The sequence below is a fragment of the Coptis chinensis genome, chromosome 9 (genome assembly GCF_015680905.1).
Source record: "Coptis chinensis isolate HL-2020 chromosome 9, ASM1568090v1, whole genome shotgun sequence".
Taxonomy (NCBI): Eukaryota; Viridiplantae; Streptophyta; class Magnoliopsida; order Ranunculales; family Ranunculaceae; genus Coptis; species Coptis chinensis.
The window spans coordinates 61,703,426-61,726,718 of NC_141464.1; the positions used below are offsets into that span (position 1 = coordinate 61,703,426).

At 34.7% G+C, this 23,293-nt stretch overlaps 1 protein-coding gene and 1 long non-coding RNA gene across 3 annotated transcripts; one reads left to right on the forward strand and one right to left on the reverse strand.

Moving 5' to 3' along the window:
- Nucleotides 1-6,867: 6,867 nt before the first annotated feature.
- PSB29 (photosystem II reaction center PSB29 protein) lies at nt 6,868-10,907 on the forward strand. Its single transcript, XM_086584221.1, is given in 6 exon segments — nt 6,868-7,007; nt 7,009-7,138; nt 7,214-7,481; nt 8,049-8,265; nt 9,505-9,620; nt 10,608-10,907. Coding segments are annotated over 6 exon segments (882 nt in total). The 5' UTR covers nt 6,868-6,953; the 3' UTR covers nt 10,705-10,907.
- Nucleotides 10,908-11,449: 542 nt separating this feature from the next.
- On the reverse strand, nt 11,450-22,003 carry LOC147477192 (uncharacterized). 2 transcript variants are annotated; one of them, XR_015208871.1, is made up of 4 exons: nt 21,860-22,003; nt 14,460-14,712; nt 14,319-14,386; nt 11,450-13,481 (listed from the first exon to the last, which is right to left on the reverse strand). It is a non-coding gene; the product is annotated as an uncharacterized LOC147477192 (long non-coding RNA). The 2 variants fall into 2 exon arrangements; XR_015208870.1 differs by having other exon boundaries at nt 14,319-14,712.
- Between the last annotated feature and the right edge of the window lie 1,290 nt (nt 22,004-23,293).

Genomic DNA, 23,293 nt, shown 5'->3' on the forward strand with positions numbered 1-23,293 from the left:
TTTAATTTTTTGGAGACCAATGGCATACTTGTAATAATTGTTTTTTTTAGATTTTTTGAAACCAATGTCACACTTGTAATAATAGTTTTTTTTGTGGGAGTCTGCCCAACACAAATTGGGGTCCCTAAGTAACAAATACCAAAAATAATTGTCGGAAAATCGAAAACTGGATGCAAATACATTGAACTAACCCTCAAAGATTAAATTAACGGGAAATCGAAAACTGGATGCAACTGTATTGAACTAACCTCAAAGAAAAATTAATTATAAATTTGAAATATTATGCAAATGCATGGAATTAATCTTAAAGAATAATTAACGGGAAATCGGAATCCGGATTCAACTGCACTAGACTAATCTTAAAAAATAAACTGGATGCAAATGCATTGAACTAATCTCAAGAAATCATTAACGGAAAATTGGAAACTAGATACAAATTCATTAAATTAACCTCAAACAATAATTAACGAAAAATCGAAAACTAGATACAAATGCATTAAACTAATCTCACAGAATAATTAACGGGAAATCAGAAACTGGATGCAAATGCATTGAGCTGATTTCAAAAAACAATTAACAGGGAATTGGAAATTGGATGCAAATGTATTGAACTAACTGCAAAGAATAATTAACGAGAAATCGAAAACTAGATGCAACTGCATTGAACTAACCTAAAAAAAATAATGGGAATCGGAAATTGGATTCAACTGCATTGAACTAACCTCAAAATATAAATAACATAAAATCATAAACTGGATACAAATGCATTGAACTAACCTCAAAACATAGTTGAATTATATGTTGTGAGAATGTATCGATAAGTATAGTTTTGCATTTAAAATTGTGTTTATCTTATCTCTTTCCATATGATTGGTATCTCCTTGCTATTCAAGTAGCTTCAATATATATGAAATTCGCCTTATTAGGCAATCTCATAAAACTTCAATCAAACTTCTATTATTAAACAACAAAATGAAGTTGAAGAGTTTTATCAAATGTGAGTTTTTTTTTTAATGGAGAGTGAGGTTTTCACGTTATAAGAAATTTGGATGAGTGATCAATATAATATTAATATATAATAGTTTTGGATATTTGTAAATATTTTTTAGAATAATTAATATAACAACACCCGTTCGTAGATAATCTTTGCAGATTCCACATAGTGAGTCATGCATAATTTAAAGAACGGAAAATCAGGAACTGGATAATCTTTAATGATCCAACATAGTAAATCAAACATAATTTATTTTTTATGTCATGTTTGCAAGAACACTACAGATGGATTAGTAGAAGTTGGTATTACACACCACATTGGATAATTAAATGAAAATCGAAAACTGGATTCAAATACATAACTAAGCTTAAAGAGTAATTAACAGAAAATCGAAAACTTTATGCAAGTACAATAAACTAAACGCAAAAAGTAATTAACTAGAAATTGAAAACTTGATGCAATTGCATTAAACTAACACCAGAGAATAACTAACGGAGAATTAGAAACTAATATCCAAACCTGAAGAAGTATTTGAGAGATGCCCAATCTAGAGTTTGAAATGCAGATGATTTCTCTTGGAAGATAGTGAGAAAGAAAAACAATGGAGATGAACTCGATAGTTTAGTGGAAATATCATAACTGCTGCCCCGAAAAGAGTGTGACAGATTGGCGCTAAGTGTTTTCCCTTTTTTTTCGAACTAGCGAAGTTTTATTTCACTTTCCACTTTCGATGGTTATTAGGCTGGATTAGTTTTTGGGTAAATTTGGTATTTTATGTACTTGTTCATTTTCCAAACCAGTTTCTCCAGTTAACAAGTTTGTTTTAGATTTTGGATTTTAAAGCAAAAATCAGATGTGGAGTTGAGATTAGCGCACATTGGAATTTATTAGAAGGCATGCACATTGAAGAAAACCTCATTAATTTTAGACACACAATTGATAAAACATATACAAAATTAATCATAAAATATTATTAAAATGCCATCTTATTGGTTCGGTGGAGAGGGCAAACCCAAAACTAAACCAATTTTTTATCAGTTCAATTTAGTTTAGACTAGATTTTGGACCCGGGCATACGCCCGGGATCTATTAAATATTTTGTGTCCTGAAACGGCTTTACAAAATGTCTCACACAAATTTTCGAATTAGAATATATTTTTATTAAAAATAAACCGAAATACGTTAATGAGCAGCGATTATAATGCATAAGTACTTAGAAACTAAGGGATCAAATTGAGATAGCCTATTCACTTTGTGGTTTAGGATATTAATCCATAAATTTCAAATATAATTATCTTAAACTCGATTTAGCTTGTATAATAGTTTTCTTAGATTTATAATAATTTAGCAGGAAATTTTTGAACCAGAATATATTTTTATTAGAAATAAATTGAAATACGTTAATGAGCATCGATTATGGTGGATAAGTACTTGGAAACTAAGGGATCAAATTGAAATAGCCTTTTCACTTTTTGGTTTAGGATATTAATCTGTAATTTTCAAATGGAATTATCTTAAACTCGATCTAGTTTGTATAATAGTTTTATTAGATTTATGGTGATTTAGCTGTAAATCATCACCGCTCAGCTTATGTACTAATGTGTACAAATCACTAAAATAGATTGATTGTTTCTATATCCTCAAAGAATACACTACTCCCACTTGAAAATATTTATCACATGAGCGTGTTCTCTTAGCGGGAGCCGTTATATTAAATTATTTAAAAAATATTAACAACTATGCATAGCTATGAGATATGAAAATTATATTAATTACTCATTTAAATTTCTTGCACCACTCTCTATAAAAAGAAAGCATCAAACTTTGATAAAACTCATCAACTTCTTTTTTTTTAGGTTTAACAATAGAAGTTTGATTGAAATTTTGTGAAAATGCCCATGTGGCAAAAAATAATATTGAAGCTACTTAAATAGCAAAACATTCTCAATCACAAGAAAAGAATTATGATAAACACTACTTAAAATGCAAAACTATATTTGTCGAGACATTTATTCCCTACATATAATACAAATATGTTTTAGGGTTATTAGTTCAATGCATTTGCATCAAGTTTATGATTTTCTATTAATTATTTTTGAGGTTAGTTTAATATAGTATGTTGCATCCAGTTTCCAAATTCTCATAAATTATTGTTTGAGGTTAGTTCAATGCAGGTTGCATCAAGTTTCGATTTTTATTTAATTATCATTTGAGGTTAATTCAAATTGCAATTGCATTCACTTTATGATTTCGTTAATTATTCATTAAAATGTTAATTCAAGATAGTTGCATCTAGTTTTCGATGTTTAGTTAATTAGTGTTTGAGATTAGTTCATTGCATTTTGCATCTAGGTTCCAATCTCCCATTAATTACTCTTTGAGGTTAGTTCAATACATGTGATCCGCCGATTTCCGATTAATTGTTTTTCTAGGTTAGTTCGATAGTTTACAATTTCTATACAGGTTTGCATATATGTAAGAGTCTGTTTTTATAAACTCACTCTTGTTTTGGGTTCCTAATTACTCGTAATTACTCATGTGAGGAGGCTAAAAAAGTGAACATTTATGCTTTGAGGTCAGTGCAATGTAGTTACATCCGACTTTCGATTTCTAGTTAACTATTTTTTGAGGTTATTTCAATGCATTTGCATCCAATTTTGGATTTCTCTTTAGTTAATCTCTAATTTTAGTTTAATGCAGTTGCATCCAATTTTTAGTTTTCCGTTAATTATTCTTTGAGATTAGTTCAATGCAGTTGCATCCAATTTTCGATTTTATGTTAATTGTTCTTTGAGGTTAGTTCAATGCATTTGCATCAAGTTTCTGATTTCCCGTTAATTATTTTTTGAGGTTAGTTCAATGCATTTACATCAAATTTATAATTTCCCGTTAATTATTCATTTAGGTTAGTTCAGTACAGTTTCATCCATTTTTTAATGTTTCGTTAATTAGTCTATGAGATTAGTTTATTGCATTTGGATCCAGTTTCCGATTTTCCATTAATAACTCTTTAAGGTTAGTTCAATACATCTGCATCTAGTTTTTTTATTATTTATGCTTTTAGGTTAGTTCGATATAATTATATCCGGTTTCTGATGTCCCGTTAACTATTCTTTGAGGTTATTTCAATGCATTTGCATTTAGTTTCTGATTTCCCACCAATTATTCTATGAGGTTAGTTCAATGCAGTTGCATTCAATTTTGATTTTTACGTTAATTATTTTTTGAGTTAAGTTCATGCATGCATTTGCATCCAGTTTCCGGTTTTCCATTAATTATTATTTGGGGTTTCTTTGATGTATTTGCATATCGTTTCCGATTTTCCATTAGATATTTTTCAATGATTTGCATCCAATTTCTAATTTCCGTTAGTTACTCTCGTCGTTAGTTTAATGCAATTTGCATAAAGTTTCTAATTTCCCATTGATTACTCTTTTGAGCTCGGTTATGTATTTGAATCAGGTTCGATTTCCTTATAATTATCTAATGTGGTGTATAATACCAACTTCTATTGATCCATATGTAGTGTCCTTACAAACATGATATAAAAAGTAAATTATGTTTAATTTACTATGTGCATGGGATCATCGAAGATTATTCAGTTCCCGATTTCTCGTTAATTATTTTTTAAATTATGCATAACTCACTACGTGGAATCTTCAAAGATTATCTACGAATGGGTGTTGTTATATTAATTATTCTGAAAAATATTTGCAAATATGCATAACTATTATATATTAATATTATATTAATTACTCAACCAAATTTCTTATAACGTGAAAACCTCACTCTCCATTAAAAAAAAACTCACCTTTGATAAAATCCTTCAACTTCATTTTGTTGTTTAATAATAGAAATTTGATTGAAGTTTTGTGAAATTGCCTAATAAGGCGAAGTTCATATATATTGAAACTACTTGAATAGCAAGGAGTTCACAATCATACGGAAAGAGATAAGATAAATACCATTTTAAATGCAAAACTATACTTATCGAGACATTCCCACAACATATAACCCAACTATGTTTTGAGGTTAGTTCAATGCATTTGCATTCGGTTTCGATTTTTCTCATTATTTATATTTTGAGGTTAGTTCAATGCAGTTCCATCCAATTTCCAATTCCGTTATTTATTTTTTGAGATCGGTTCAATGCAGTTGCATCTAGTTTCTGATTTCTTGTTAATTATTCTTTTCGGTTAGTTCAATACATTTGTATCCAATTTCCAATTTTTTGTTGTTAATTGTTATATTATTTGAGGTCAATTCAATGCATTTGCATCTAGTTTCTGATTTTCCATTAATTATTTTGTAAGATTAGTTTAATGCATTTGCATCCATTTTTCGATTTCTCATTTATTATTTAATAAAAGTCGCATTTTCATCTAGTTTCGATTTTCCGTTAATTATTGTTTGAGGTTAATTCAATGAGTTTGCATTCAGTTTCTGATTTTCCGTTAATTATTTCTGGAGGTTTTGCGTCCAATTTATTTTTTTAGATTAGTTCAGTGCAGTTGCATCCGGTTTTCGATTTCCCGTTAATTATTTTTTAAAATTAGTTCCACGCATTTGCATTATGTTTCCAATTTATAATTAATTTTTTTTTAAAAATTAGTTCAATGCAGCTGCGTCTAGTTTCTGATTCTCTGTTAATTTAATCTTTGAGGGTTAGCTCAATGCATTTGCATCTAATTTCCGATTTTCTGACAATTATTTTTTGATGTTAGTTTGATATATTTGTATCCAAGTTTTAATTTTTCCGTTAATTATTCTTTGAGGTTAGTTTAATGCGGTTCTATCTATATTCCGATTTTCTATTATTTACTTTTTAAGATTAGTTTAATGCTTTGCATTTGCATCCGATTTCGATTTCCCGTTAAATATTAGTTCACGTTGAGGTTAGTTCGATGCATTTGCATCCAGTTTTCAGTTCCCCATTAATTGTTTTTTTTTACATTAGTTTCAATCAATATTATATATATTTTAAAATATTTGTCATTATTGTTTTGCCGTTATTTTTTTTTTCATTTTCTATTATATATTTTGTGATGTTATTTTTTGTATAATTGTTTTTAACTATATTTTGAGCCATGTTAAGGATATATTTGAAATAAGTTGGTATTTTATCATAGATACTAAAATTGTATGATTTGTAATAGGGAATTAGTTTTTATAAATCACTTATTTTTTTGTAATTTTTTTTATTTGATCAAATATATAATAATTGGAACATTAAAAGTGTTTGATTCGTAATAGGAAATTACTTTCTACACATCACCTATTTTTTTAGCAATTTTTTTTTATTTGATCAAATATATAAGAATTGGAAATACACTCAAACTTTCTAAATACTGAGAATTAGAAATACACTCAAACTTTCTAAATAAAGAAAATAAAAGGTTCAATAATATTGGGATTATAAATTTTATTAGAAAATATTATCTTTCATACTAAAGTGCCACATAGGATAGAGAAAAAGCTAACTCTAATATTAGAGTGCCACATAGGAGAGAGAAAATTCTCCTTTAAAGGTCTTTGCTTTAGAATATAGATAGTAGATTCGGTGGAGGTCAAACAAATTTTCAAAACCCAAACCGTTTTTATCGGTTTGGGGTTATCGAACCCAAACATACCACCCGAGACCAACACATCACAGTAACGCAACAGTCGACGAAATATTCACAATACCGACATCGTTTTTATATATGAGCGAGATACTATTTGTTCCTAGTACGGAACACCCGACCTACGTAAGTAGTTAAAACTTGGAAGCAAGTCTAACTACACCACGTGTCAACATAATAGTGGTCAGTAGTCAAGATCATAAACAACATCTCATTATCCTTAAAACCAAAAAAAAAAAAATATCAAAAATTTCCAAACTGAGCCAAAAAATTTTCTTCTTCAAAACAATGACCTGCTAAACTTCTCTCTACTAAAAAAAAGAACACCTTGAGTTATAATGGCGTCAATTTCTTCTATGCCATTTACAGTATCAAGTCAAGTGTCAGAAAGAAAAAAGCATCATCTCATCATCAGCTAAGTTTTACAGGTTTCGGTTTGGAGTAAAGTTTATATCTAATAATTCCAACAGTGTTAGAATAAGTTCCAACTCAATGGTTGTTCATTGCATGTCTTCAGTTACAGGTAAAGATATGTTCTTTACTATATTTGTAGTTGTATTTGTTTTTTGTTTGAATTATTATGTATTATGTGGACCAGATGTGCCACCGGTATCTGAGACGAAAATGAATTTTCTCAAGGCGTACAGCAGACCAATTCCTAGTATATACAACACTGTGTTGCAGGAGCTAATTGTCCAACAGCATTTAATGAGGTACAAGAAGACATACTGTTATGATGCTGTATTTGCTCTTGGTTTTGTTACTGTGTATGATAAGCTCATGGAAGGTTACACGAGTAACGAAGATAGAGAAGCTATTTTCAAAGCATATATTCAGGCATTGAAAGAGGATCCTGAGAAATACAGGTTTGTGGACCATTCTTTATCAAATTTCCCATGATGTTTTTTTGTGATTCAGACGTCAAGATTGAGATCTCAAAGAATCATTCATTTTGTATTATCTAGTCATTTTATATGATTCATTGACATCATTACGAGCATCTATGAGAGCTTCATGATTATAGTGGAAATCAAAACTAGGTTAAATGCTTGCACCACGGATATTTCTTTGTCTTATGGACTGTTGACATGCTGTTAATTTCAACTCTTTTCTAGAAGTCTAGATTAGTGAATATCCTTCTTATATATAGGTTTTTAGTATATTAACATGTATCAGACAATGAGCTACTTGAAATTTGCAACTGCCGGACATAGTTGTTGAATGATCGAGATTTGTCTGTATAACTATAATTCTGGCCATACGGACACAATGATGTAAAACTTAATGAGCTGCAAATGTTGCCGGGTCAGTTACCTTTACAAAATTTAGCAATTTCCAAGTGCATCATACATCCCACCCTTTTTCAAACCATGTACGAATTAGAATCTGAAGTATTTTCACTTTCAAATTGATTATCATCTTTCTTTCGGCAGAGCTGATGCACAAAAGTTAGAAGAGTGGGCCAAAACTCAAACTGCGTCATCATTATTAGAGTTTCCTTCCAAAGAAGGAGAAGTTGAGGTACTTCTGAAAGACATTTCAGAACGGGCTGCAGGCAAGGGAAGCTTTAGCTATAGCCGTTTCTTTGCAATTGGCCTGTTCCGTCTTCTTGAGTTGGCAAATGCAACAGAGCCTGCCGTCTTAGAAAAGGTTAGATCTCTTGCATTCTTCTAAGCAATTTGAACGGCTTACGGTTTTGATGCTATTGATAAAACTTACACTTATTCTCTTAGAGAATAACTTTATCAGTTATCACTCTGATATCTGAGTTTTAACTTCATGGCACATATTTATCAGGTGAGCCGGTGAAAGTCTCATTAATTTCCTGAAAGGCAACACATTTTTGGTGTTTATTCTTCCTGCTTTTTGTTTTGTTCTCTCACATGCATCAGTGTGTAATAAAAGCAAACAAGTCATGCACTTCTCTTCTTTTGGCTTTTAATTTTATGAAATCTCTTTTTATTTATTCAATTGTTCAATCAATTTCTCAAAAAAAAAAAAAAAAAAAAAAAAAACTGGTACACTGTAAGAGATAAATGCTCCTGATATTACATTTTCTGCACTATTTCTGGACCAACCTTGTCAGTGTTGAAATCCGAGGAACCCAGTACCTGACATCAATGTGTTCCTAATTTCAGTTGCATCTTTTAGATTTTTTTCTCATCTTTTCGTATTGTTTAGAATTAGTGTAAAGACTAATGGAGGTCAACTAATACCTCAAATATTAGAAACTAAAGGGGGTTCTGATCTAGTTACTTTGCTTCTGCTTTTAGTGCTTTTTAAGTTCCTGTTATTAGGAATTCTTATGTCAGAATGGTAGGTGAAGTTTTCAGAGTGATCCCGGTAGTGAGATGCTTTTGGCATTTTTGCAGAGGGATATAAGAATAAACTTACCTTACGAGAAATTGATGGAAAGCGATTTCTAGAACGAAATTGGAAGAAGTTATTTATCTGTAATTTCTTTATTTATAGTTGTATTTTGGTTTATTTCTTTCGCCACTTGTTGGCAACCAAATCCTAGGACGATTTCAGTTCCACTTTTGAGTTTTGAAGAAGCATTAAATTTTCCCGAGTCCTGAATATTGTTGCAAGTTGAATCTTGATTTCCGGAAAAACTTGCTATCCCTCAAGACAAACCTTCATGCTTGGATTAGCAAAAAATTAAAATAAAGACAAGACTTCACTTTAGACTTTATGCAAGTCTTGAAAAGAAAATTAAATTAAGACTTTAGGCAAGTCATGGAAGCCATGTATAATATGTTCAACTTTGATATCCCAAGTAATTCTCACTGGCATAGTTTTTTTGTAAGTTTTTTCTCCAAATCATGACCGATGAATTCATGTTTCTTGATGGATAATGACATTCAGTGTTTGGCTGTTATTAAACAGCTTTGCGCAGTGATGAATATAAACAAGAGAAGTGTTGATAGAGACCTTGATGTATACCGAAACCTGCTCTCAAAATTGGTTCAAGCAAAGGAGCTTCTAAAGGAGTTTTTGGAGAGGTATGCAAGTTACTTCCACGATATTGGATTTTATTGTTATTAGTTGAAGTTGCTGTTGCTGATGCATGTCATTCAGGCATTTTTTTGTGTTATTCAGGCGTTTTAAACCTAAAGTTATGGTAATACTTTACTAAAATGGAAAAATAAAACAGTGAAAAGTAAATTTTCTTACAAATAATGCCTCACTATGGAGTGTGGAGTTTTATGACAAAAATTGTGGAGCTTGGAGTTGTTGCTATATCGTGTCAAGATTTAAAGCTTGAAATAAAGTATCAGTACATACTTCCATACTTGGACCTAGATTGTCCACATATTTACATTTCTTGTGAATCTATGATATGACATATCTGAACCTCTTGTGAAAGGGTTCACTTTGTTGTGTACCATTGTGTTTGTAAGGTAAGATGCATACACACCTTGAGATTGTCTTTGATGGGCCGTGGAAGGGTTTATCCCTTTGACTTTTTGTTGGGCCAGTTAGCCAACTCATATGCATTGGCATCCGGGGCGGCTCACCCTATAGGCTGGTGAGGCAGCTGGTGTGGGCTTCACCATATGGGGGGGCCTCTAATTCTGTAGCCCAATTTTGGTTTGGTATTTCTTTTTGTCCTCTCTTAATCCCAAGGCTGTTTTCCACAGTCCCAATCCATTTTTTTTTTAACTTTTAGCATGGTGATTTTTTTTCTAATTGGTCACTTGATAAACCATTAAAACTCACCAACTCTAACCCTTCAATCTCCACTAATAATCCTCACTTAACTCCATACCCCCCTCTATTATTCTCCAGAAAATGCTTGTCTTCTCTCTTTTATACATGTAGTCAGAACAAGTTATAGAGACATAATACATGTACGGATGTACCATATTATTATGTACTAGGAACCGTATTAGAAAAGGTCTCTTTTTATACTTCCACCTAGGGCCGTCCCTGATTGGTGCTGCATGAAGCATTTGTGCTGGAATTCATTTTTCCATTTGTTTTTACAGAGAAAAGAAGAAAGTAGCAGAAAGGGCTGCTGCATTTCAAAAGGCTAGTGAGCCTGTTGTCAATAGTTCTAGCAATCTGGCGTCTCCTACTTTGTGAAGAAAGCTAAGTGAAGTTTCATTTGTTGATCCATTTACGTTTGTGTCATTAGAAGAGTAACCTCCATGCAACGACATAGCAGGAGTCAATTTGTATTTATAATTTTAAAATGTAGTGATCCAGAGTTCCAAATACCCTGTTTAAATTTTGCGTGGTCTTTTTGTATGTTATTATTGTACTAATCAATATTTTTCTTTTTGCAATTTTCTGTTGTGTTTTTCTTCAAATGTGCTGCAGTCAGCAACATACCTAATAATATAATTCCATTATACCTTTTGTGTTCTGTCTTGATTGGGTCTTCAGATCTGGAACATTTTCTAGTGATCCAACCAGGTGGCGGCGTGGCGCTAGTGGAGTGATGGGAGAAGTCTGGTAAGAACTACTCCAAAATCCAATCCATACATGGTTTCAAAGCTTAGACGCTTGTACTTGGCCCATTAATTATAATATAAAAAATAAAATTGACAATGGATTTTACCAATTGTGGTCGATTGACAACTGTTATAATTTCTTTGCACTTTTAATTTATTTTAAGTTACCAATTTAATTTATGATATGGAAGCAACTGTTTCAGTTGGAGGGCCTGAAATGAGACCATGGGCTCATGAACTAGTTGTAGGGCCTGGCATCGGACACCAACTATTCAAAAATCAAAATACATTGAATTGATCTGAATCACAAACCTTAAAATAAACAAATACCAACAAAACAAAACTTAAAATAAACAAATACCAACAAACAAAAGTTTTTTTTTTTTTTTTTTTTTTATTGACCATGAGGGGAATTGAGCGAGTGACCATGGGGGAGCAAACCCAAGGCCGGACCGGCTATGCCATTCCTCATGGCTGTTAGTATTCCTAATAATATTCCTAATAAGTCGTATCTTCACCATGAACGGACATTTTGTTTTGGGCTTTCTCTTTATTTCATCGGTCTATATAAATTTGATCGTACACACGCTATTATATCGCTTTCACCAAGGCAAAGGTTACGCACCCAAATATAAGAGCTCTTTCTTATTCCAATGCAAATTCACAAAGTTCTCAAAAATCAACATAAGAATATTAAAGCACCAACTAGACTTTGTTACAAAGTCGCACATTAGACATCAGACGAACAGTGTGGAGAGTTCCAAGAATAGGCATCTGTAGTGGGCAGAAACCACAGCATAATGTTCAACGTGCCAACAGGTCTTCTAGTGCATAGACCTTAAGCCACAGGCCACAGCAGTAATTAAATAGGATATCAACACTCGTGGAAAAAAGAGGAAATTAACTAAGACGAGAGAAGTCCACTTCGTCAGGAAGTTTGAATGTATCTGCTGCCCCGAATTTCCTTCGCTCTTCTGAGTCTTCCTCGGAATCCTCTCCGCTACTACCGTCTTTATTGTGATTACTGGAATATGATGTCGGGTCTTCTACGCTCTTTGATCTGCAGTCATGGGTATTGAGCATTTTGACTTGACCGTGGTGAGAAATTCCAGGCTAACTTGATATGTCATCCCTTCAAAGGGCTCTACTCGATGAAAAAAAAGGTGTCTTTGCACTTGTACAACCCATCAAACAGATCTTGTTACTCAACCATGATCTCAGTTCAGCTGGTAATCCCTCTACTAATTAAGCATACATGTACAACTGATCCATGGATAAGTGCGGCCCTAGACATATTTTAGCTGTTTGAAATGGAAGGATCCCCTGACATGGGAATGCTAAATTGTCAAGGGTTTTTTGGTGTACAATGATTAACAACTTATAATAAGTTCATAGCACCTATCATCGGTATTTTAAAGTACTGACATAATTATAAGGTCTATAAGGTCAGAGGGACCAATTTACATGGAAAGAATACCTGGAATCATATAACTACAATTCTTTCCAACTAATGTTTTAAAATACTGCTTCAATCTTGAAGCTGTTATGAAATACCCAGAAGCACTGAGAGAATGTTAAGTTGTCAGGAGTAAGGCCTTGTGCGAGATGCTAGTTTTCTCAACTGGCACCTTGCGCTGCCTCGGCAACACCTTAGACAACAACCTGGAACTATATCCACTAACGCACCTTGGGGCTTCTCAGTGCCCCTTTGACAACATAGCAAGAATGATAAGGTATCATTTTCAGTTATTGATGATATATGATAGAACCACTTCATTTGAGAGTTTTTTGGTAACTTAGATTTTAAAGGAACTTTTCTGGAGAAAAGAATATGAGAAACTACAATGTGATAGCAAAGAAAGGCCAAAAAAACTATACGTATAATCTATACATAAAGATAGCTAGACCGTATTATTACCCGTGATGTATTGAAGGTCCGCCCATTCGGTGAAACGTGCTGTAGCATTAGAGGATTCATGCAACTGCACTGCTACTACAGCTTCTAAGATGATTAGATTCACTCCTCAGGAGTGCATAACCAAATTAAAGCCTTTTATGTCTAAAGAAATCTAAGTCGGAGTCCAAATGCATCATCAAACTATAGACTGCTTTCCAAGTAGGAAAGAAACATCTTTTGCTCCATAGCTACAGATGTACTCACCAAGAGTCCATGAGGCGAAGTGAAACCAAATCATAACAGTAGATGGTAGATTCCTTAACCAAATCCTCAGAGTAGAGGGAGCTTCTCCCACTCTCGCTCACAGTCCCGCTCCAGGTATTCCTCCAGTAAAGCAGCTGAATATTAGGAATTCTTAATCTAGACTCTCTGGCGTTCTCATGGTTTTCCTGTTTTTGCTCTGCTCAACGCTTAGATTACTAGGAAGCAGATGAAGCACAGTGTTATGCCTAAATGTATAGGATCTCTATTAGGATTGTCATTAATAAAGCTACCGGTTTCTGAAATGACAAGGCATGAAGAGGGGAGTTTAATCAGTTGTGTCTTCTGGGATTAGTCCCCAACCAGTGAAGTGTCGAACTTAGGTAGATTTATAGACATGTATTGAGGTGTAAAACGATTAGCATGTAAGCAAAGGGTAAAAGTTCCAAGAATAGAATAATTAGTGGGTCAAAGATCAACTTCCACATTCAACAAAGTCAATGTAAACACAAACACATTAAGACATAAGACCTCAAAGAAGATTTTGCATTCCAACTGTTACTGCGAGCAATTACTTGAGTTAAGGAAAAAAATGCCTCACTCTGAGAAGCAGCAAGTGGTTGAAAATAAGGAATTACGCTCATATACACAAAGTAGGTAATGACCTATATGGTTAGGATGAGCTAGATAAGTTTTGTATAAAGAGAGGCTTTGGGTCGAATGTCAGCAAAACTTAGCATCTCTAAGCTCAAAATACGACTGAATCAACTCAAAACCTACTTTCAGCAAAAAAGAAAACTAAAAAAGTGAGATTGATAAGTATTATCAGCAGGCAAGAGATATGCCAACCTGAGCCTACTGAAACCGATTTTCTCCTTAGGAAAAGTTTCTTACGGATGTTTTGGAATCTCATAATTACCAGAACTTGCCCAATACCTTATATCCTAATTGCTAATCATTTTCAGAGTTTTCAAGATAAACGCTGGACATGTTATTGTTTCAATGAACTAGCGTCAAAGAAGTAAGAAAAAAATAGAAATGACAGTCTATGCATATGAACATGATGCATCAATGGCAATACTAACCGTGAAGAAAGATGAAAAAGAGGAGCAGCAAACCACCCTTGAGTACATCCGAGCTTCGCATAAATACTCTGATCAAAATAACCAGCATAAGTAGCAAATTTTCTAGAGTGTTAATTAAGAATGATTACGAACCCTGATAACCTGTTGGAGTTCAGGGTTGGTATTCTAGTCAGATACCCGTATATGATCCCTCTATGTCATAAAGTCCAAGCAGATTCATAGATACACAAGCAGATTCTTTGGGGGCTCTCATCCTCATGTTTATATGCCAACTGTGAAAATTAGTAATAGAGAAGAGAAACCCTTACTAGCAAATATGAAAAGAAAAAACTTTCATTACTTGATCCAAAAATGACTTAACAGATTCACTATCTGTGCCAGGATTTTTCTTCCCCTGCATAAGACCATTTGCAATGCAGGGTAAAAAGGGGGGTTTGTGACTTTTTTCACCGGGTTGGGACCAAAAATGCTGTGCAATGTAGGGGTGAAAAACCCGGTGACTATTTTCCCCAATTCAAAACAAGGTGAAACCTTCCACCGAGATAGTGACTGACTTGTTAACTTCGGACGGGATGTTGGATTCCGTCTAGATTACAAAACTCACCAAACGGAATCCAACATCCCGTCCGGAGTCCTAACGGCTAGTTTACCAACGGTCAAAAAGTCAGAACGGTCAAAAACGGTCAAAATAAAAAACTTTGGTATATATACAACATTTGTTTCATTTCAACTCACACTTCCAACAATCATATATCATATTTCTTCTTCTTTAAAATCAATTCTTAAAAAAAACAAAATATCAAATGACATCAACTCAAGCATCTCAAGCAAGTGGTAGCACTCAAGCAAAAGCGAAAACTCACTTTAGCATGTCCGATGATCAAGCTCTATGTCTTGCTTGGATAAAAATTAGTGAAGACTCCATTGTTGGTGCTTTCCAAAATGCAAAAAGATTTTGGAATCGTGTAACAAACGAGTTCAATCAAGCACGTGGGTCGGATAGGTCTTCCGATTCAATTAGCGGTAGGTGGAAATATATTTCAAAAATGATGAACAAGTTTGTTGCAATTGTGAATGCGGTGGAGGCTCGACATGCAAGTGGTACAACAATACAAAACCGGTAATTACAACGTTGTCAATTTGAAATTTATTGATTATCTTAGTCTTAGTCTAATTATTTCCGTCTTAATCTAATTATCTTAGTGTATTTATTATTTCCATTTTAGTCTTAATCTAATTATTATCTTAGTATAATTATTATTTAAGTTTAATTATCTTAGCTTAGTGATTATTTTAGTCTAATTACCACCATTTTATTTTTTAGTTGTCCGAGGCAAGAATGACGTACCAACTACATAAAAAATCGGCTTTTTCATTTAATCATTGTTACGTTATACTCAAGGATAATCCAAAGTGGAGTAACGTTTTTGAGGCAAGGTCAAGCCGCCCCACAAAGGGAAAAGGTCGCAAAAATGATGGTGAAGATTCAACTTCTAATTCACCAAGTGTTGGTGGAGTTGAATTGGAGGGTTCTCAAGAAATAGAGTGTCCAAAAGAAATGGAGCGTCCTCTTGGATCGAAGAAAGCCAAGTCCAAAAGGAATCAAGAAAAATCAGTTGGTATGTTGGAGGGTTACTTTACACGTTTAGAGGATACATTTTCACAGGATGCAAATGAAACACAAAAATGCTTAGAACTTAGGGAAAGGGAACTTGCATATGGTCAAAGAACTGTGATGGCAAGAGAAGAAAAAAATCGGATTCAAGCAGAAAAAATCGGATTCAAGCAAAAAAAAATCAGGTTCAATTGGAAAAAAATCGGCTTCAAAAGATGTAATATGAAGCTAAGATTTTAGCGACCGATACAAGTGTCCTCCATCCCGATACCGCTTTTATAATCGAGCAACAACAAGCTGAAATACGTGCTGAATGGGCAAGGGCTCGAGGTGGTTCTAGCTCTAACTAAGCTTATGTAATATCTAGTATTTTATTTTAATTAAAGCACATGTATTTTAATTAATGCACTATGTATTTTAATTTCACTGTCTTTTTAATTAATGCACTATGTATTTTAATTTCATTGTATTTTTAATTAATGAACTATGTATTTTTATCTAACTGTGTTTTTTTAATTAATGCACTATGTATGTTCTGTCCAATATAATTATTTTCATAGAAATACAATTACCAATAAAATTAAAATACATTATAATATAGTTCATTAAAACACAACTCATTAAACACATAAGAACTTATAGGAAATACATAGGAAATACGTTGGAACTTAATAGTTCACGTTAGGAAATACATAGGAAATACACTTTCATTTCCATTTTAATTTTCGCCTCCTTCTCCCTCATCTGGATCCGACCAATTTGGATCATAAATTAGTACCGGATCTGCTGTTTCTTCAATGCCAATCCAATTAAAAACATGTTCAACTAAGTCCTTTTGAAGATTAGTATGTGTAATTTCATTTCTGATCTTATTTCTTGCTTCAATCATCTGATAGACAAAATGAAAACCATCATCTTCCCCGAAGAAGCAGTAATCGCTTTTTTCTCGACCTTTCCAATTCCAAACTCCACTTTCACGTTCATTCTGAACAATCATATTATGGATTATAATGCATGCCTTCATTATGTCTCCAAGAACAACAACACTATGACAACGCGCAGAAGCCTTAACAATATGACATCGTGCCTGCAAAACTCCAAACGTCCTTTCAACATCCTTTCTTGCAGCTTCTTGACGTTGAGTAAAGATCTTTTCATGCTTATTTCTTGGATAACGAATGGCTTGAACAAATGTGCCCCATTTTGGGTAAATACCATCAGCAAGATAATATCCCATATCATAGTCATTACCATTCACATTAAATGCAACAGGAAGAGCCTCACCTTACTCTAATGATTCAAAAACATGAGAACGATGAAGCATGTTAATGTCATTATGCGAACCTGGTAAGCCGAAAAAGCAATGCTAGATCCAACAATGTTTGTCTGCAACGGCTTCAAGTATCAAAGTTGGTTCCTTCTTGTACCCTACATGTGTTCCAGCCCATCCACTTGGACAATTCTTCCACACGCAGTGCATACAGTCGATTGATCCAAGCATTTCTGGAAAACCCCTTGCCGCATTTTCAGCTAATATCCTAGCAGTGTCTGCCTCAGTTGGTCATCTCAAGTACTCTTCCTCAAACACCGTGATTATTGCCTTGCACCAACGCTTCATAGATACATTTGCTGTGGAATCTCCAATTTGTAAATACTCATCCGTTGAATCATAAGAACAACCAGTTGTTAATTGTGCAACTGCAACTAGTTCCTTCTGTAACCCAGAAATTGCTTGTCGTCTAATCCATCCACCTTATATTTAAAGTAATCGTCGAATGATGCAACAGTATGCAACATATATATAAAAAGCTCTCTTGTCATCATGTACCTTTGTCTAAACTTATGAGGAGGCCACCTACAAGGTGTTGTGAAGTAATCCTTCATTATCTTTTGTTTACTGAAATCACCACCATCTCTAAACGTGTACTCTCTGCCCTTCACAGATCCACCGCGTTTGTCTGGATCCACATCTTCAATTTCAATGGATGCTTGAGTCATTAATGCCCCAGCAGTAGATAATAACTGCAACCTCCTCCTCCTCCTTCGCCTCATCATATCATTATGCTCATCTCTTACTCTTTCCATGTAGTCATCTTCAGCAGAAGTACTAGAAGACGACCCGGTAAAACCTAAAGACGAACTGTTACTACTAGATCCTCCCCATAACCTTTGGTTATATGCAATTCTTTCTTCTCTAGACATTTTTCCTATTTTTAGCTTGGTTGTGGGGAAGAAGATGGTTGTTTGTTTGTTTGATCTAAAAGAAAGAAGAGTAAAACGAAATATGAAAGGTAAGGTCACGTGTGATAAGGTCACATGTGATACTTCGATTTTGGTCCACTTACCAATTGACAACACATTTTATCAGATTTTTGTTCACTCTCCAAGTGACAACATATTGTATCCAAATGTCTATCCAAATATACCCTCAATAATTCCAATGGGCCACCATCCCCATCCATAATTCCAATGTTTGGAATAGTAAAAGATGCAGTGAGAAGGACTTAAAAACCAGACGAGATGTTACATTCTGTCTCGGTATCCCGATACACTATTCCTGTCAGAACCTGTCAGAACCAAACCACCTGCAAAAATGAGTGATATTCCATCAAAATTTTCTGTTTCAACAAAGACAGGAAATGAGTGAAACGAATGTGAAATGAGTGAAACGAGTGAAACGAATGTGAAATTTTTGGAAACATACGAACTTATAAATTTTTAATTTTTTTTTTTGCCATAACCTCATTTGTTTTATTGACATATTCATATCCAAAACCTGTTAATATACTTTGAAAATAATAAATAAGACAAATAACAATCATGAACAACACCCAAGTCTAACACAGAAACTCGGTAAAAAAACTAACTTGTAATTTCTAAAAAATTTTGGACATAACCTCCTTTGTTTAATAACATATTCATATCCAAAACTCATCAAAGAAAAACCTGCTAATAAAAAAGTCATTACAAACAACAATCCCAAACACCATAAGACAAGTAATGGCGCACAATTATTACAAACTACAAAAAATTATCTACTGAGACCTCCTCCCCCTACGAGAAGGCTCGGTCGAAGAGCTCTCCCCCCTACATCGTTGTCGCCTCTCTGGTTGAGCTTGAGCTTGAGGTAATCCACTTCCAGCATTCTCCAACTTTTGCACACGTCTCTGAAGCTGTAAAGTTCGATTTCGTTCTTCTTGTAAGTACTCAAAACTGCGACGAAAAAACTCCATGAAGGACTCACGCATGGCATAACTGAGAGAGTTGTAGTTAAGGAGCTCTGACCTTACTTCATCCTGTTTAACAAAACAAATGCATGTTAGGGGTTATAGTGAATACTAATAATAACAAATCATGAATAAAATTCAAATAAATACTAACCATACTAACCTCACTAACTGCTTCAAATCAGATCGACAAATCTGCTACCACCGCAAAGATTCACGGGTGGAATAGGTATTCTCATATCTTGCCCCTGAGAAGTAATCATGCTCCAGTGCCAAAGGTCATCATCATCAAATATCTGTAGAGTTCTTTGCGGCATCTGAATATCATGAAACACCCTGGGCTGTGACTGTGGCAACTCCACTCCTCTTGGGAAATGAATGTCGGGCCTCAATGCTCCAGAAGTAACCCCTTCAAAATTGGTGCCCCGGTATAACGTACCTAGCAAGAGACCTCGACCAACCCTCTTCCAATATAAGTCATAGTCTCCCGAAAAAATGAAAGCTGATGCGTTTGGCCACTCATTTGGGTTTGCTCTATAGTGTGAAAGAGCAGCATGAAGAATATCAGAGGCTGTCATATCTATGGGTGGTGGGTAAGGTATAACAATCTCTCCAGATACTTGCCGCCAACATCTGTCCCCAAGGTACCATGCAGTGGCTGACCCTATAAGTATCATTCACCGCTGAGAAAGAAACTTTGCTCTATGATACATATATGATAGTCTACGGTACTCAGTGTTCTCTGGAACATCTGGAATATCCGCATAAGGGGTCTGAAAGATAAAGGACTCGGCCCAGGGTTGCCACTCAATTCGGGTAGCTCCTAAAAGCTCAATCTGCTGACGAGTGTTATGAATATTATGTGATAGGTCCCCATACCCCCTCTGCCTACGATGAAGCCCCCATGCTTGAATACATGGAATCAGGTCATGAGTTTCATCCTCTTCCAACCTCTTCAACACATGATGCATCACACAAAAATGTTCGTACCACCAATACTGCCATCAATAGATAAAATACAATATATATATATATATATATATATATATATATAAACATGTCAACATTAATAATTAGATAAATAAATGAAATTAAACAATAACTTAATAAATAAGACTTACCGGTATAATCCAAACAAAGCCGCACAAATTGCCTTTAGCGGTTTTCGTCTCTACTGCAAGGTCTAGCCAGCGGTAAAGGTATGCCAAGATGGATTGACCCCAGTCATAATCCCACATCCTCTCTACGTTTGAGACAGCGGCCATCCACCCGATACGTAAATAACTATCAGCATATCTAAATAATACCGCACCAACAAAGTAGAAGAGGAAGGCACGTACATACTCATGGATCGACTCCTCACCAATATGATAGTCTTTCGGCTTCTCCTTAAGTCTATTCAAATATCTCGAAATAAACCAACTCATATTTATGGCTCCTCCCTTAAACTGCTCAGCCGATAATCTCAAAAACCCGTCTTGCTCATCATCTTCAACCAAATCAAAACCTTCAAAGAAACTCATCGCCGTAGTAAAAACCTCTAAAGTTTCATCAAAATGAACGGAATCTCCATAACCAATTGGGATACCCGTGAGCATTGTGAAATCAAGAGGGGTAATCCCAAGCTCACCCCATGGAAAATGGAATGTGTGCAGTGGGTAGTTTGCCACCACCGCTCAACTATCCCAAACAACAACGCTTGATCATTTTGTCCCAAATTAGAATTCAAAAAGTTCCCAAATAGTGTGGTGGATATAATGTCGGTAACCGTGACAAAATTAGGATCCGTTTTTTATTTCATACAACGCCACCACGACACAACATTTGAAAGTGCACAACGCACTTTCCATAGGTGTACTTCCTACATTCAACCAACACGCAATACGATATAATTACAACTAATTTTTTTTTTTAAAACAATGCGACAAATTCAAACTAATTACACAACAACAAACTTGATATAAACTAACATAAATAATAATAATTAACATAAAAAAATCAAAAACTTACTTGAGACTCCGCCACTCGATTTGCTACATGTCGGACCGATGTTGACGCTAATGGTGGGTGTTCCTCGATTTCACAACGCGGTGGAAAATTGAACTCAAGTTCAATTTCGTCCTCCTTGTCCACATTACACGTTCTTGACGATGATCCTTTTTGCCCATTTTTTTTTTGGAAATTTTGACATTTCCAAACCATCGAGAATGCTCTTCATGTGGTGAGGTTGGTGGGGATGCATTGGGGGGTGGAGAAGTCATTAGGAATGGAAGTTTGTGTCAAAAGCTTGTTAATGGAGGCTAGAAAATCGCAATTTTGGCCGGGAATGAAGTGAAAATGGAGTCTGTTCGCGTTTGTTCATATTAAGTCATCAGACGGGATGTCGCCTCGTTATAAAATACCATACGGGATGTTACATTCCATCTCAATCAAAAACCTCCAGATGGAATCTAACATCCCGTCCGAGATATTTTATTCACCTTTGCATTGCACAGCTTCACCTTGTTTTTCACCATTTTGGTGAAAAGGGGGTGAATAAGTGATGAGGTGGCGGTGAATAAAGGGGGGAAAACTTTCACCTGCATTGCAAATGCTCTAATTAGAAAATAAAATTCCTTTTATGCACGCGGCACGCCTTAATTGCCTTACTTCTAAGCAATTTGAAAGCTTACAGTTTTTATGCTATTGATAAAACTTACACTTATTCTCTCAGAGAATAACTTTATCAGTTATCACTCTGACATCTGAGTTTTAACTTCATGGCACATATTTATCAGGTGAGCCAGTGAAAGTCTCATTAATTTCCTAAAAGGCAACACATTTTTGGTGTTTATTCTTCCTGCTTTTTGTTTTGTTCTCTCACATGCATCAGTGTGTAATAAAAACAAACAAGTCTTTTGGCTTTTAATTTTATGAAATCTCTTTTTATTTATTCAATTGTTCAATCAATTTCTCAAAAAAAAAAAAAAAATGGTACACTGTAAGAGATAAATCCTCCTGATATTACATTTTTTGCACTATTGACCAACCTTGTGGTGTTGAAACTGAGGAACCCAAAGATTGCGACATCAATGTGTTCCTAATTTCAGTTGCATCTTTTAGATTTTTTTCTCATCTTTTCGTATTGTTTAGAATTAGTGTAAAGACTAATGGAGGTCAACTAATACCTCAAAATATTATAAACTAAAGGGGGTTCTGATCTAGTTGCTTAGACTATATGCAAGTCTTGAAAAGAAAATTACCATTGATGATATGTTTGACTTATTTGCTTTAGCCCACACGGTTTTCGGTAAACCGCGACACATCAAAATTTGGTGTTCGAAACACTACGACACAGAGGCCCAAACTAACACCAAAGCCCACGCGGTGTTCACAAAACCGCGCGGTTTATCCAAAGTTGCGAGAGAGATTTGATACAGCACCAAAACAAACAACAAATTTTCGCCGATTTGGTGTTTGCTTTGGTGTTTGCTTTGTGTTTTCATCAACATGGGTCTCTCTTGAAGATGAAAAAACACCAAATTATTAAAAATTTGGTGTTTGATGCTAGGATGTCTCTCCTAAAGATGCTCTAAAGGAGTTTTTGGAGAGGTATGCAAGTTATTTTCACGATATTGGATTTTATTGTTGTTAGGTTGAAGTTTTCCAAGATGGTGTTGTATGAAGAGGGGATGTCGAGGACGCTGAAGCAGGTGCGCATGGTGACTTTGTACCCCATTTGGTGGATGATGGAGATGAGTAGAACGACATCATCTTTGGGGTCAGTGCACAGACCATTAAATTCATAGATGATTAGGGCGACTGTTGAGATTAATTAGCACATAATGGGGCAAACCAAGTTTCTTGAAAGTGTTGTAGTAAAAGGATGCCGCAGGAACTTCCGTGGTCGACGAGGATACAGTGGACGCTGACACCCTTGATGCGAAGCTGAACGACGAGTGCATCGTTGTGGAGGGTGTAGATATTGTTGAGGTCATCGGTGGTGAAGGATAGCTGGACTAAGTCCCTTGATGGGGGGACAATGGAAACTCATGTATGAGTTAGGTTGTAACAGTGATTATTGTCACCGATTTGACGACGTTTGTCACAGTGAGAGTAGGCTGGAGAGGGTTCTTCTGCTTGGATGATAGTGT